At 47.2% G+C, this 14,023-nt stretch overlaps 1 protein-coding gene across 1 annotated transcript; it reads left to right on the top strand.

The window, feature by feature from the left end:
* Nucleotides 1-226: 226 nt before the first annotated feature.
* BLM (Bloom syndrome, RecQ helicase-like) lies at nucleotides 227-13,442 on the top strand (the record flags this gene model as incomplete). The annotated part of the gene is made up of 16 exons (XM_010187120.1): nucleotides 227-942; nucleotides 1,710-1,886; nucleotides 2,223-2,341; nucleotides 2,848-2,961; nucleotides 3,694-3,792; nucleotides 3,881-4,029; nucleotides 4,775-4,881; nucleotides 5,434-5,594; nucleotides 6,086-6,281; nucleotides 6,682-6,872; nucleotides 7,867-8,014; nucleotides 8,361-8,560; nucleotides 9,353-9,545; nucleotides 10,005-10,127; nucleotides 11,364-11,578; nucleotides 13,272-13,442. Coding segments are annotated over 16 exons (3,079 nt in total), but the record flags the coding sequence as incomplete, so codon positions are not given.
* Between the last annotated feature and the right edge of the window lie 581 nt (nucleotides 13,443-14,023).

Genomic DNA, 14,023 nt, shown 5'->3' on the forward strand with positions numbered 1-14,023 from the left:
GGTCCCTTCCAACCCAGTACATTCTATGATTATTCTCTCTGTCCTAGATTATTGTGAAATATTTTTAAAATACAGTGACACAGAACACGATGTAGCTGCCATATGTTGATATTATGAACAGGAGGGAGGCACAACTGCTGTATGTATGTTGTAGAACTTGATATAAGTCATTGCTCGTGACTAAATATTTGTTTTTCCTTCTTCCTGTCCTTGCTGTGTATCCCAGGAGAAAACTGCTGTCTGATGCTGCCACAGGGAACAGGAGCAGCATCAACAACGCTGTCCCTAGGAACTGGAAGGCGTCTGTGGAGCGGGCCCCTCTCAAGCATCCTGGCACCGCTTCGTGTTCTGGCCCCAACTGGAGCTTCAGTTCTGACAGAAACTCGCCCAAACCCCCAAACCTCCACTCTCCACCTTCCGGGACTGTTAATTCAAGCGGTTTTTGTAGCAAAAAAAATCAGACGTTTGATAGCTTGGATTCCTCTTGCTCTTCAAAGCGAAGTGTTGAGGAGATCGCCCGCCCCAAAACTGCGGCACTGCCTTCTCCCAGGGTGAACGGCGGAGCGGGAGCTTCCCCGCGGCTCTGTGCTGAGGCGTCCTTCAGCAGCGGCTGGCGTGGAGCAGCAGGGGAGAGGCCTCTCACCAGCACGGCCCTGCGAGGTGGGAGCAGAGCTGCTGCTGACTTCCCTGCAGGACACAGCCTGGGTGTGAACGACACAGACCTGGACCTTGATCATTTTGATCTCGATGATTTCGATGAGGACTGGGACAACCCAGTGGCTGTTTCAGCACCCGAGGCGCCGTCGTATCGCCCCATCAGGGAAGGGCTGCCTGCCTTATCGCTGCTGTCCAAGATCGTGTCCAGAGCCAAAGGATCTGCTGTCGTACCAAATCCTGCTGCTCCGAAATCAGGCTTCCCGATGGCAACAAAGAACCGCTCAGGTAAGCTGTGCTCATCAGGATGACTGTCTTTCCCTTTTAAATTATTGATTCACTTGTTTTTAAAGCTAAGGCCGAGTAGCCTGCTGTAGATGACATCAGTGCCTTGGTTTCTTTCTGCAAAGTCATCTTCTCTTGATTTTCCTCCAAGCGATGCCAAACACCTCAAATGTTTGTTTGCTGTGCGGGTTGCAGACTGCTGGGGAGGGGAAGCTGCTAAAATTGGAAGCTGGAATCTCTGTGTTTTAATCAAATAACGACTCTGCAGTTGTTAGTTCAAAGCTGCACAATGGTTTTCGCTGTTCATGCAAAATGTTCAAAACCAGGCATGTGTTGAAGCAAACCCCATCCCTCTGGGGCACCAGGGAGGGTCGGTGTTTGCAGCTGCTGCAGGAATAGGTTGGTAAAGGGCAGGTGAAAATGTTAACCTGTTTCATCAGCTCTGTCCCCGGTTCAGCTGGGCCCTGGTTCGAGGTACCCGGGAGCGGGGCCTGGTGACAGCTGTGTGTGACAGAGCTGAAGTTGTCAGTGCCAGGCCCATTCCATACAGCTGTGGTCAGGTGCCTGTTTCCAGAGACTGGCATATAAGCAAAATTTGTCCTAAATTCTAGAGGAATGCCATTTTTGAAGTGGTGATTTGAGTTTGAAAGGGTTAAATCAGCGAGGTGGTGGCCAAGCCATCAGTTGTACTGAAGCAGTTTTATGTTGCAATAGGGATAGCACAACTGGACACTGTACCTTACTGTGAGGACGTTTTCTTTGTCTGCCAGAGCCGCCGGTTAACAACCCTGCGCTGGAGCGCTTCAGGGGTATGAAATTCTCCCATTCTGAAGAGATGACGAATGTGTTTCACAAGAAGTTTGGCCTGCACTACTTCCGGACCAACCAGCTGGAGGCCATCAACGCCGCTCTCCTGGGCGAAGACTGCTTCGTCTTGATGCCCACTGGTACGTGGTCGAGAAGCCAGCACCTGCAGCTGCTTTGGGGAGGCCGAGACAAAGTTCCCTCTTTCTCTGTGCCCTTGTGGAGGTGGGGAGAAATCGTGCACTTGAATTCAGCGGCTGTGGGATTTCTGGAGAAATGGCCTCAATGAGGGAATTGAATTTTTGCCTTCTGTAATATTTCGCTGAACTCACCTGCAGGTATCATGTTAGAGGCAGACACTGGCAGTTTATTGTTTCTGTTCTGTCAAATGGGAAGTAAGAAATGGGCCTCTCTTTCCTCAGCACTGTCCCTCTCCTCTCGGTATGTGACATTTGTTGTGTCCTGTTTGACGCTTTCAGGAGGTGGCAAGAGCTTGTGCTACCAGTTACCAGCGTGTGTCTCTGCTGGGGTCACCATCGTCATCTCTCCGCTGAGGTCGCTGATCATCGATCAGGTTCAGAAGCTGAAGACTCTGGATGTAAGTTCAAACTGCTCGTTTTATTGGGCTGAACTGCAGAGGAGTGAGTGGGAAAGCTGAAATTTTACAGCCGATCTTACGTGTCTCAAATATAAACTGCAAAGATTGATTGGATGGAGACTGTGAAAGGCACACAGCGTTGTCTGGGAAGAACTGAATGAGATGAGCTAGAGTGTCAGCAGCCTGACTGCTGTGTGTACTGGTGCTCTGTGTATTTGTTATTGGAGCTTCGTTTTCGAGTGCAGAATCCTGATTCTTGCATTCTGAGACTGGTATTTAGACACCCAAATAGAACAGAATTTCGCTTGCAGCCTTTTGGATTTATCATTAGAAAAATTCTGCGTGGTGGGGGTTCAAATGTTATCTGTCATTATGCAAAGAAGTATCTAAAAAGTTCTATTCACCGATTATAGTAGTGCATTTTTATCTGGTTTGTAACTAGATGTGGGACTATATGTGGGGATGCTTCTGTTTCATGCCTATTAAAGCTTTTTTTTCAAATACAGATTGCTGCAACCTATCTGACTGGTGACAGAACCGATTCTGATGCTTCAAAAATCTACATGCAACTGTCAAAAAAAGATCCCGTCATAAAGCTCCTGTATGTTACCCCCGAGAAGGTTTGTATTCAATTTGAAGTGTAAAATCATGGAGGCAACAGGTGGATTACTATGAAGTATTTAAGGGGAAACATTGAATTTAGAGCAGGTTTCTGGGGGGGAGGGAAAGGTGAAATATTTTTTTTAGATAATTCAGTAAAGCTGCACAGAGGTAACTGATTTCAATCAGTAATTAACCAAGAATGAGGACTGAGTGTGTCTGAACCATTTAAATTCTTAAAGCCCCCATGCCCATCCATTTCAGTATCTCTTACTACAGGTTAGTGGCTAATTGCTGTGGAGTAGCTGTTAAAATCTAGACTAGAGTAGGATGGTACAGGGACAAAATGTCTCTGTCAGGGTAAGAGGTGACTGTCAAAAGTTCACCTAGTACTTGGTTATAAGCTGCCTTTACAAACGCTGTTTTACCACAGGAGCTCCAAGAGGGCACTGTTACTGTGCTGGGTGCACTTCGGTCTTCAGCCTTGTCCTTCCCTGGCTCTGTGATGAAAGTCACTTAAATTTATGCAGATTGCAGCCCCTCTGGACAGGAGATCCCAGAACCCCGCAGCGATCCCACACCAGCGGCATTGGTGCCAGTTAAAATGCAGCTGGTTGCCATCCTCTTTGTGCCTTCAGGCTTTACCTGTGTGCTGCAGATTAACTGTGCTGTACAGAATGGTTGTTCAGTGAAAGGGGTGACGCCTGGCGCTGTTAATTCGCCTTCTCATGCTGTTGGTGATGGGTACCCAGGTCTGTGCAAGCGGCCGACTGGTGTCAGCCCTGGAAAACCTCTACGACAGGAAACTGCTGGCGCGTTTCGTCATTGATGAGGCTCACTGCGTCAGCCAGGTGAGGGCCTGCAGGTGCTTTTCAAAAGGGCTAAAGGCGTAGCTGGAGCATCTCGCTCAGTTACGCTTGGTTTTTGTGTTTAAACTAGTGGGGCCACGACTTCCGCCCAGACTACAAGCGACTGAACATGCTCCGCAAGAAGTTTCACTCGGTTCCCATGATGGCCCTCACTGCCACTGCCACCCCCCGCGTGCAGAAGGACATTCAGAACCAGCTGGAGATGCTGAAGCCGCAGGTGTAAGTTGCTCAGCAGCTTCCTGAAACAGCTTGGTGGTGCCACAGAAATGTTCAGTGGAAGCCTTAGTGAAGTCAGAAAAGCATTGCAGGGCCATCTGAGACACTCAGGTAGTTTTATCTGATTAGATGGGGGTGCGTGCGTGGAATTTAATGTGAGTCAAATGCAAAAAAATTGAAGGCTGAAGCAGAAAATTTGCCAAGCTTCCTTGCATGATTAAGGAAGCTGCTTAATAGAAAATAACATCGTGAAATTTTCTGTGCCCATTTCTCAAGTGTTCTTTTAATTGGCGTTGACAATACTGTAGATAATGAGGCACCATTCGGCCTGGATGACATTGTGGAGATTTCATTATCCATGGTGGAAAAATCATTTAGTTTCCTTGAATTTCTTATTTTAGAAAGGTATTTTAGGGTGCAAGGAGGGAGGTGATGCTACATTTTGCAGAGTGATCAGTCGAATGTGGATGCAGGTTTTCACGTGGCAAGTGAAGGCGAGGCAAATCCCCGTGTGCCTGTCTGGTTCCTGGCATTTCTTCCTCTGCGTAGTGCCCTGTGGCCGCATGAGAAATGCAGGAATTTGAGACCCAGAGCATGGGCGATGTGACTCCCTGTGGGCACAGCGGGACAGTGATTCCTTTGCAGATAAGGCAGAACAAGCAGTAATTAGCTGGGTCTGGGCTGTTCCAGGCTGTACCTCCTTGTTGAAAGGATTACTGACCAGCACCCGTGAACTGTTGTGTTTTAGGTTTACAATGAGCTTCAACAGGCATAACCTGAAATATGATGTGCTGCCCAAGAAGCCAAAGAAGGTGGCCATGGATTGCTTGGAGTGGATTAAAAAATACCATCCCCGTGAGTACTGAGCAGTGCGCCTGCACGCATTCTTGTGCACCACTTCTCGTGGCAGGAAAGCTTTTATAATGCTGTAAAAACCCAAAAGTTGTGCCTTTTTGTAAGCGATTAATGTATTAACAAGAAAAACAAGTCAGAGGCGAAATGATATCGATAATGGGAATCAGATTTCTGGATTTCATCCTAAAGTGAAGAGTTTCAGTTAAGATGGACAAGCAAATTACGGTGATGCTCTTGAGTAACCGTTCTGGAGGCAGCCAGACCTTTTAGCACTGTGTCTTCGGAGTGTAAGGACATCTCGTGTCCACACTGCTAAAGCTGTTTCATGCTGTTGGTCTGCTTGTCTGTGGTTCCCTGTGAAGACCCGGTCAGAGCTTCCTGTCTTCCTAGGCTCTCCTTTGGATAATATTAATAAAATTACTTGCCTTTATTATTAAGCAGTTACTGCACTTACCAGCCTCTCCCTGTTGGAATAAATGTATTCTGGCTGTTAAACACATGAAAAGGAATAAAGCTGTGTTGCAGCTCAGATCTATTTTGATGTATTTGCAGATGACTCTGGGATCATTTATTGCCTTTCACGCCACGAATGTGACACGACAGCAGCTATTCTGCAGAAGGAAGGACTTGCTGCGCTCGCCTATCACGCTGGCCTCACCGACTCCAACAGAGATCTCGTACAAAAGAAGTGGGTTAATCAGGAAGGATGCCAGGTAAAAGAAAAGCAACTGGGGGTAAAAGTGAATAGGATTTGGAGCGCTTTTATCCCTCCTGTCCTAGCAATTGAAAGCAAAATTGTGTGATGTTATTGCCAAATTGGATGCAGGATTAAATAATGGATCAGAATGGATCTGACACAACTTGGTAGCCCTCTTTTTATGGACAATGGTACAAATCAAGACCGCAGCTCTGCGCCAAGGTGCGAGACTCCAGAGGGAAGGAGCCCAGCAGCACTGAGGCTTCTGAAACAGCCCTGAGCTCACTGCTGAGTTACTGGGACTCGAGCTTGGAGCCTTCCCATTGTCTGGAGTAGCTCCTCTGAGAGAGAGGTGGTTTTGCTGCTTTGTGCCCATCTTGTGGTGGTACAGCTGAAATTTTAGGCTCTGCCCGGTTCCACAATCCTGATTACCCGTCCATTTTTGTTGCTGAGCGCTGCACGGATAACTGCCATAACTCTAACAAATTATTATTATTTCCTTCCTAGGTTATATGTGCAACAATTGCCTTTGGCATGGGGATCGATAAACCCGATGTGCGCTACGTTATCCACGCCTCCCTCCCTAAATCAATTGAGGGGTACTACCAGGAATCGGGCAGAGCTGGGCGAGACGGCGAGATGTCTCACTGCCTGCTCTTCTACAGCTACAGCGACGTCACCAGGCTGCGCAGGCTGATACTGAGTGAGTTCTCGTGGCTGTAACTTCGCAGAGACAACGTTACAGGTGTCCCTTGGTCGCTGCTTCGTTCAGGCTGCGTTAGCTTCTCATTTAGAAGCGCCGTTAATTGCAAGGAGAGGAGAACTGCACGTCGTTACCTGAATGGTTTTCTGTAAAGGTTTTTTGTCACTTAATTTTAGTCAAAAACACTTTGCTCCTTACACATCCCTCTCCTGATTCTCATCATTCTAGTCTTTCCCTTCTCTATCCTGTAAAACTTTAACCTAGGGCAGACTTTACCTCTACTTCTGTACTAACATACTCTTTTTCTAAGCAAAAAAGACCTTTGTGTTTTGTCTCTGGTAATCTGTACAAACACAGAGGTGCAGATCTAACAAACGCAACCGAATTGACTGCGTTTCAGTGGAGAAAGATGGCAACAGCCACACAAGGCAGACGCACTTCAACAACCTGTACAGCATGGTTCATTACTGCGAGAACGTCGTCGACTGCCGGAGAATTCAGCTTCTGGCCTACTTCGGGGAGACCAATTTTAATCCCACCTTCTGCAAAGATCACCCAGAAGTCATCTGCGATAACTGCAGTAGAAACAAGGTAAAAAACACAGCTCTTATTTATAGTGGTGTTAAACTGACACTGCATTGAGCTGCAATTACGTGACTTCTGGGAAGGCAAATGGAGAAACCGTGTAAGATTTCTTGTATTTTTGTGATGCTGGATGCTTCAAATTATTTCCAGGGTTTAACCTAGAGTAGAGTTACCCAGACTGGCCGTGGACTTCGGATGCTCCTGTTCCTGTCAGAGGAGGACTAGACATGTGAGGATGCTGCTTTTCTTGCTACAGTGTGTGCAGGAGGCAGAAGCTAATACAGGATCCACCGGGATGGCTCGGGAAATCCCTTCCACTGCCTGTCCTGATGTTTTCAAGGCAGCTTTGTGCTTCCAGAGTAGTGCAAATGCCACCTCTGGAGGAGTGCGATGCCAATAGATTAGGGCTTGTGCATCAAAGACTGAAGGAAACTTGTTGGTGGCAAGAACAGGAGCCCAGGAGAAGCTGTTGGGGCAGGCAGGGAGGGTTACTGGTCTCTAAACCAAATCAGTTTTACCCCTGATGATACTGCTTCTCGGTCCTGTGTTTGTAGCATTACCTTACATCGCTGTGATTCTACAAAAATTGACCAGAATAATGCATGTTCAGTCCAGTTATCCCATTTTAATGGGTATTGGAAGTGTAAGTCCTAGTGCATGGCAGCAGAATAATTACAGGAAAGCTCTGCAAACGATTTACCTTGATTACCAGTGTTCACACAGCAATCTTGCCGCTCGCTCTATAGAATTAACACAACAGAGATTATATACAATCAGTTCATGTGTACTACTGCTTTTTTCAGAGTATTATCAAATCCAGAACTCCTGTGACTAGATGGTATTGCTGTAGGCGTGCTAACTAGAAAATCACTGTTTCTCTGTTTGGAACAAAATGAATTCATGACTGGAAAAAGCTCAGTAATGAAAACCAGGGTTGTCAGTAACAGCTTGAATTAGGACAGAGCCACGTAATGTTTCCTAATCGAGTCTCTTTTAATAGGATTACAAATCAAGAAACGTAACGGATGAAGTGAAGGGCATCGTGAGATTCGTACGAGAGCACTGTGGACAGAGGGGACGAGGGAACGCAAAGACAAATGGGGGTTCTGGGAGGTACACGTTGAACATGATGGTGGACATCTTCCTAGGTAAGTCCTGCTCTTCCACAAACACCACCCGAATAGCCTTGGCACATAAATTCCTGGCCGAGCATCGGGAGGGCTGCACAACACCAGCAGCGGTTTAAAACAAGATGTATTTTGCAAAATTATTCTTCCCGGGAATCTCCTGGTGGTAAACGATCCAAAATAAATGAGGCTAAAGCTTCAATCCGTTTCAGGTTGCTATAGTGATAATATTAGTTTTCTGGTGGTGCTTGCAGTTTCTGGTGCTTTAATGCCTATCTTTTAATGTGCATAGATTACGGAATACCCTTGGGAATCTGTCAATGTGGGGGCTTTCTGATAGGCTCATGCTGTGATTTCTGATGCACAGGTACGAAGAGCGCCAAGATCCAGTCTGGAATCTTTGGGAAGGGAGCTGCCTACTCGAGGCACAACGTGGAAAGGCTGTTCAGAAAGCTGGTGTTGGACAAGATTCTGGATGAAGATCTGTACATCACTGCTAACGACCAAGCAGTGGCATACGTCATCCTGGGAGAGAAAGCTCAGGCTGTGCTCGATGGATCGCTACAGGTGTGTAGTGTTTGTTAATACTTAATTAACCGTTAATTATTTGTTTATCCTCTAATGTATTGCTATCAGGGACACGCAACAGCTTTTATGCAGCGTTTACCCAAGGGTGGTCTCAACATATTTTGCCTGGCAGCTGATGTGCAGGAACTGATCTTCAGCAGACGCAGGGAGCAGAATCCAAGAGCCTGATTTCTCATCTGCTATTTTAATATTCATGTGGTGAGGTGGAAGATGAGTTTGAGAGGGCTGGAGAGGATTAAATCTTCTTCACCCATCCATCGATTCCAGCATGACATGACGGGGAGGTTGTGACCAGCACAGAAAAGTCTCCCTAACAAGAACAGAAGGAGCAGGCTGCCTTCTCCTGCATTTTCTGCTCTATTTTTTGCAGTCATGGGTGAGCTCTGATGGAAAATGCACTTTAAAAAGGTCATGGGCCCAGTCCCAGAACTGCTTGAGGCAATGTCTCCCCTGCATTAGCGCTGTGTTTGAAGAGGAGCAGAGCCCTTGGCGTTAGACCCAGTGACCTCTCTTTAAAGCTGGCTGTAAATTGGTTTCTCGGGGTTTTTTCCATGTTGTGGATACCCTGCTAGTCCTTAGTAGAAGAAACTTGGGGCAGTTGAGTAGCCTGTAAAAAAGATCACTTAAAAGGTGTACACTGGGTAAATAGCTTTTATTGGTCCATCAATGAATACTTTTGGTCTCCTTTGCTGTTCTCCTGTGTTATTGATCTACCTTCTCACGCTGGCTGTGCAGCCGCTCCTGACACTTCTGGTTGGATCTCGTGAGCAGGTGGAGTTCCACGAAACGGAAAGCGCCAGCTCCATCAGAAAGCAAAGGGCTTCCGTGGCAAAGATGTCACAGCGGGAAGAGATGGTGAAGAAGTGCCTGGGGGAGCTTACGGACACGTGCAAAATGCTGGGGAAAGTCTTTGATGTGCATTACTTCAACATTTTCAGTACCTCCACTCTGAAGAAAATAGCAGGTGAGGTCAGATGCTCCTTACTTAGGGCTGTTGGTACAGCTGCGTGTGCAATTGTAGCCTTTTCTGACAGAAAATCTAGTTTCTAATGCTTTGTGACAATGGGTTTAAATATACAGAACAGGATTAAATATCCATAACCAAGTCTGATCGAAGGGACCCAGCGTTGGTCCTTGGAGCTGCAGTTTACACTGGAGCAGTTCTGCAGGATAAGTACAAGGGATCAAAACCAGCTTTTTTCAGCAAACATTTTTACTGGTTTTTGTGCCAGAAGATGCAAGTTTCCAACTAGACACCAATCTGCTAGAGTAAAGAAATCTGCTAGAATAAAGGCTTACTCCCTGAAGGACTTAGTGCATGGGGTGGCACTAAAAGGAGTTAACTTCCTCCAGAATATTCTACCGTGATCTCCCTCAAACAAATTCATTTGACATGTCTAACTGGTACTTCATTGCGTTGCAGAAACCTTGTCGTCTGACGCCGAGGTTTTGCTGCAGATTGATGGTGTCACGGAGGACAAACTGGAAAAATACGGCGCAGAGATCATTAAAGTGATGGATAAGTACTCGGAGTGGACCACACCAGGTTCAGTGTGCTTTGTACCCAAATGTGTGCATTCCTGTTTAACACCCTTCTCTCCTGTCAGACTCTTCACCCAAGAGTTACCCTGTTTTAAGCAGAAATAACTGATTCTGGGGGTTGAATGATTACCAAAAGGGAGCAATTGCACAGTTTACAGCATACACGGGTCTCTGCTATCTTCCCACCAGTGAAATTCAGCGTATGGCTGAAAAAGGAACGTGAGAGCTAAGCAGGCTGCGCTGCTCCTGACCTATTGGTTATGGGGATTTATGTGATGTGCTTCGTTATAATGAGAATTCTGACCTTAAGGTTAAAGGTCTGGCACCTCCTGTGTAGTTTTCCACCCGCATCTTCTATGTTCAGGGCAATGTCGTAGCCTGGCAATCAATAACGACTGCCTCTTATTTTCCATGGTAATTGAGGTCAGCAGGTTCAGGTCTGCACTGAGTAGCCCTTGCTCAGACGTGCAGAGCTGTCAGAACCAGGTACATGAAAGCTTTCAGGTCAGCACGGTGGTGTTTGACAGCGCCTCTGCCCAGCTCTAACCTTGGGAACTGAGCCCTGAGAGCAGGAAATCTGGTACCTGAGCACAGCCTGTGCTGTCACTGGAATACTTCATACAGCTTGGCTGTCGGATTGGGCGATGGAGCCTGCAGTTTTCAAGTGATTCACCCCTACTTCTGAGGAGGTCGTGCTTTCATGCACTGCAATGGGAGTGAATGCATGGCTACGAACCTGATTTTTGAGTATTTTGTTCTACTGCCTGTGCAAAAATCACATCCCTGTTGATGGTGACTGGCTGAGGAGGAGCTCATGGCTCTGAGCCTTTCAGTGTCTCCTGATGCTGTTTTAAAAACAGGTGCCATATTTGACTGTAGTGTTTGTGGTACACTCCATAATTCTTTCCAGCTGACACGAGGGAGAAAATGTAAAGGCAGAAAGCCCAGAGCTGCCAAAATAGTTTAGGCAAGAAGCCAAGCTAGAGAAAACAGGACTGGCTGGTACTCTTCTATTTTATGAGCTCAGACAAGGACAGAAGGCAGTTTTGGTTCACACAACTAAGATGCCTTTAGCTGAGCCTGGAGCATCCCCAGATGAAGGCGGTGGAGGCGGCTCTGAGCAGCAAGGCCAGCGGTTGTGGTGCTCTCGGTGTGTTTGTTCTGGGTTATGGTGCTGGCTGGCCCAGGATATAATCAGCAAATGATATCCTAATTCTGTTTTAACTCTGTCTGTCTGTAGAGGATGCTGCCTGCCAAAGCGCGGACACGGCTGTGGGAAGCAATGGCACACCCGAGAGCGAGGAGGAAGCAGAGGATGCAGTTACGACCTCAAGCTATTTTGGCAATAACCAAAACCAAAGGAGGAAAAGGAAAAGGCCGCCAAACGCCAGAGAAGCCAAGAGGAAAAAGACGAGTTTCGGTGGCAGCCAGCAGTTTCATCCCAAAGGGTACGTTGTGTGTGGTCACTTGTAGCTTTTGCTGTCCAGAACAGCACGATGATGATCCCAGAACTGTGCTGTTACCCTCCTGCCTGTTCTTCAGTAAGTACGGGCTTTAAGAGTGGCATTAAATTATCCAGGTACCTGGCAACAACTGCTCTGCTCTGGTTTTCTAGCATTTAAATGCTCCTGGTGAGGAAGGATATTTAACAATTGCCCTTTATTTCTCACTCTCGACTGCCACAAGCAGTGACACTAAACTCCAGAGCGCTGTCATAACCATTAGCAGGCTGACTGCGTTCTGTGCTTGGAAACAAAAATGGCTTGAAGCTTGGTGGAATATTTGAACTGCAGGTCCTAGTTCTTGTTAATTCAGAACTTTTCCCTCTGAGGGAGGCAGTGCCTGCACCAAGACCCATGTGGATCCAGGAATCTGCTCGGTCTTGAGCTCCTAGGGCAGATCCACCACCAAGATATCTCAGGGTGATGAAGGAGCCGTCCTCTGAGTCGGTGACCTTGGTTTAGCAGCTAATTTAGCTACTGGTCTGGCAATTAGTGCGGTTACTGGTCTGGCAATTAGTGCGGTTACTGGTCTGGCAATTAGTGCGGTTACTGGTCTGGCAGCTCAAGCAGCTGCGGTTTGTTCTGACTGTCCATGCTTCCAAACATGATCAATCCGTGCTGAAAGGGAATGGGTGAAAGAGGAGAAACGGTTGAAGTTCTGCCCTCCCCAAACCCTCTTTAAAAACAGGGGCAATGACGCTGGAAAACGTGAGCCAAGAGCTGGTGTCTGGGGGCTGTAGCGGTGCCTGTTCGGTGTTTGCTGTGCTCACAGCTCGCCTTGCACAAACAGGAGGTAAATCAAAGCCGCCAGTGCTGCGGTACCCTCAGGTTCTTAAACCCTCAGCCCAAAACTGAGAACCAGGAGAGAGAGTCTGAGGCACAGAAGAGCAGCTCTGTGGACAACCCACGTCTTGCATTTCGGCAATAACTCCTGGAATGGGGTTCTGTGCAGTCTATAAATGTCACAGAAACCGCTTTATCTCTCAGCCAGGAGGGGTTCAGGCCACTGGGAAGAGAAACTGAACCATGCTAACGTGCTCTCAAAACGCTGTAAATCCCCACCTGAAGTCACGCCTGAATTTTAGAGACTGTCAGCTTTTATTGGTATAATAACTACTTATACTTTACTGCTTTCATGTGGCCTTCCTCATCAAGGAGAAAATATTGCCTACCTCACGCAAACTCATTGTCTCCTCTTTCTCCTCTACCCTGTTTTTCCTCATTCTGGGTTGTTTTTTGTAGCAAATAGCAGCTCCCAGCTCAGCAGGTTTCACTCCCACCCTTTTCACCTCCCCATCTACTCAAATACCAGTCATTAGATGCTGTTGACCCTGAAGTGTCACTTAATGCGGATACTCTAATCGGATTAATAGGAGTCAGGTTGGTTCAGCATTCCCTGCCCATTTTGGGCTGCTTCCTGCCCTCGGGCAAATGCCAGAGCAACAGCTCCACTTGATTTACATTTCAACAGTGTTTTTGCAGCCATGCCTATTTAAAAAAAAACAACCACCCAACTCATTAAAAATGAAAGCGTAATCTTCTAGAAAATCTAGTGCTGGTGTGCAGGTAAGGTTGTAGGGCAGGGCGCGAGCGGAGCAGATGTTTAACCTGTACTTCTCTCCGAATTTTGCAGCGGTTACAGCAAGTACAGGCGCCCCAGGAGGCCGGGGAGCACCAAGGCTCCATCCTCAGCTGCCTGCAGGTCGGCATCCAGCGGCCTTGGTGCCACCCAAGGGGCTGCTGCGCGCCTGGGGATCATGGCACCGCCCAAACCCAAAAACAGGCACTTCCTTCAGCCGTCCTATTCCGTACTGTAACCAGGGAGTCGGTGTAAATTCTGTACAAAAGCGAGCCCTGCAGATGTAATCATTATTTGTGGAATTTTTGTTTCGTTTGCTAAGCCTTCTGAGACTTGTACATTTGTCAAGTATAAAAACTCTCATTAAATAAATGTTTTTTAAACTCATAAGCTCACTTGGACCTTTCTTTCTGCCATAAACAAACAGAGTTCTGACTAGTTCTAGCAACCCTATTATTTCAGTGAAAATAATCGCTGTGCGCCTGCTTCACAGCCACCTCGGGGATCCACTGGAGACCACACATCAAAAGCAGTTACTGGAGCTGTGCTTCCCCAAACCCTGCCTGACTGCCTCTGTTCTTGTCCCTCGCTGCTTGCAAAACGCTTCAGAGCTGACAGCTCTGCTGAAAATCTAAGTGTTGGATGTTCGAGATAGGAAATATAATCAGTGGGTAGAGGCTCCGCATTTTATTCCCAGATACTGAGGCTGCAGAGCCTCCTGAGCGCCAAGCCCTGCCCCAGGGCTGCTGCTTTAGTGGTTTATTGTTATTTAAACTGTGATTTTCACAGCCACGTTGAAGGGTATTGGAGCTGCCTTCA

The sequence above is a fragment of the Mesitornis unicolor genome, unplaced genomic scaffold (genome assembly GCF_000695765.1).
Source record: "Mesitornis unicolor isolate BGI_N332 unplaced genomic scaffold, ASM69576v1 scaffold46516, whole genome shotgun sequence".
Classification (NCBI taxonomy): domain Eukaryota; kingdom Metazoa; phylum Chordata; class Aves; order Mesitornithiformes; family Mesitornithidae; genus Mesitornis; species Mesitornis unicolor.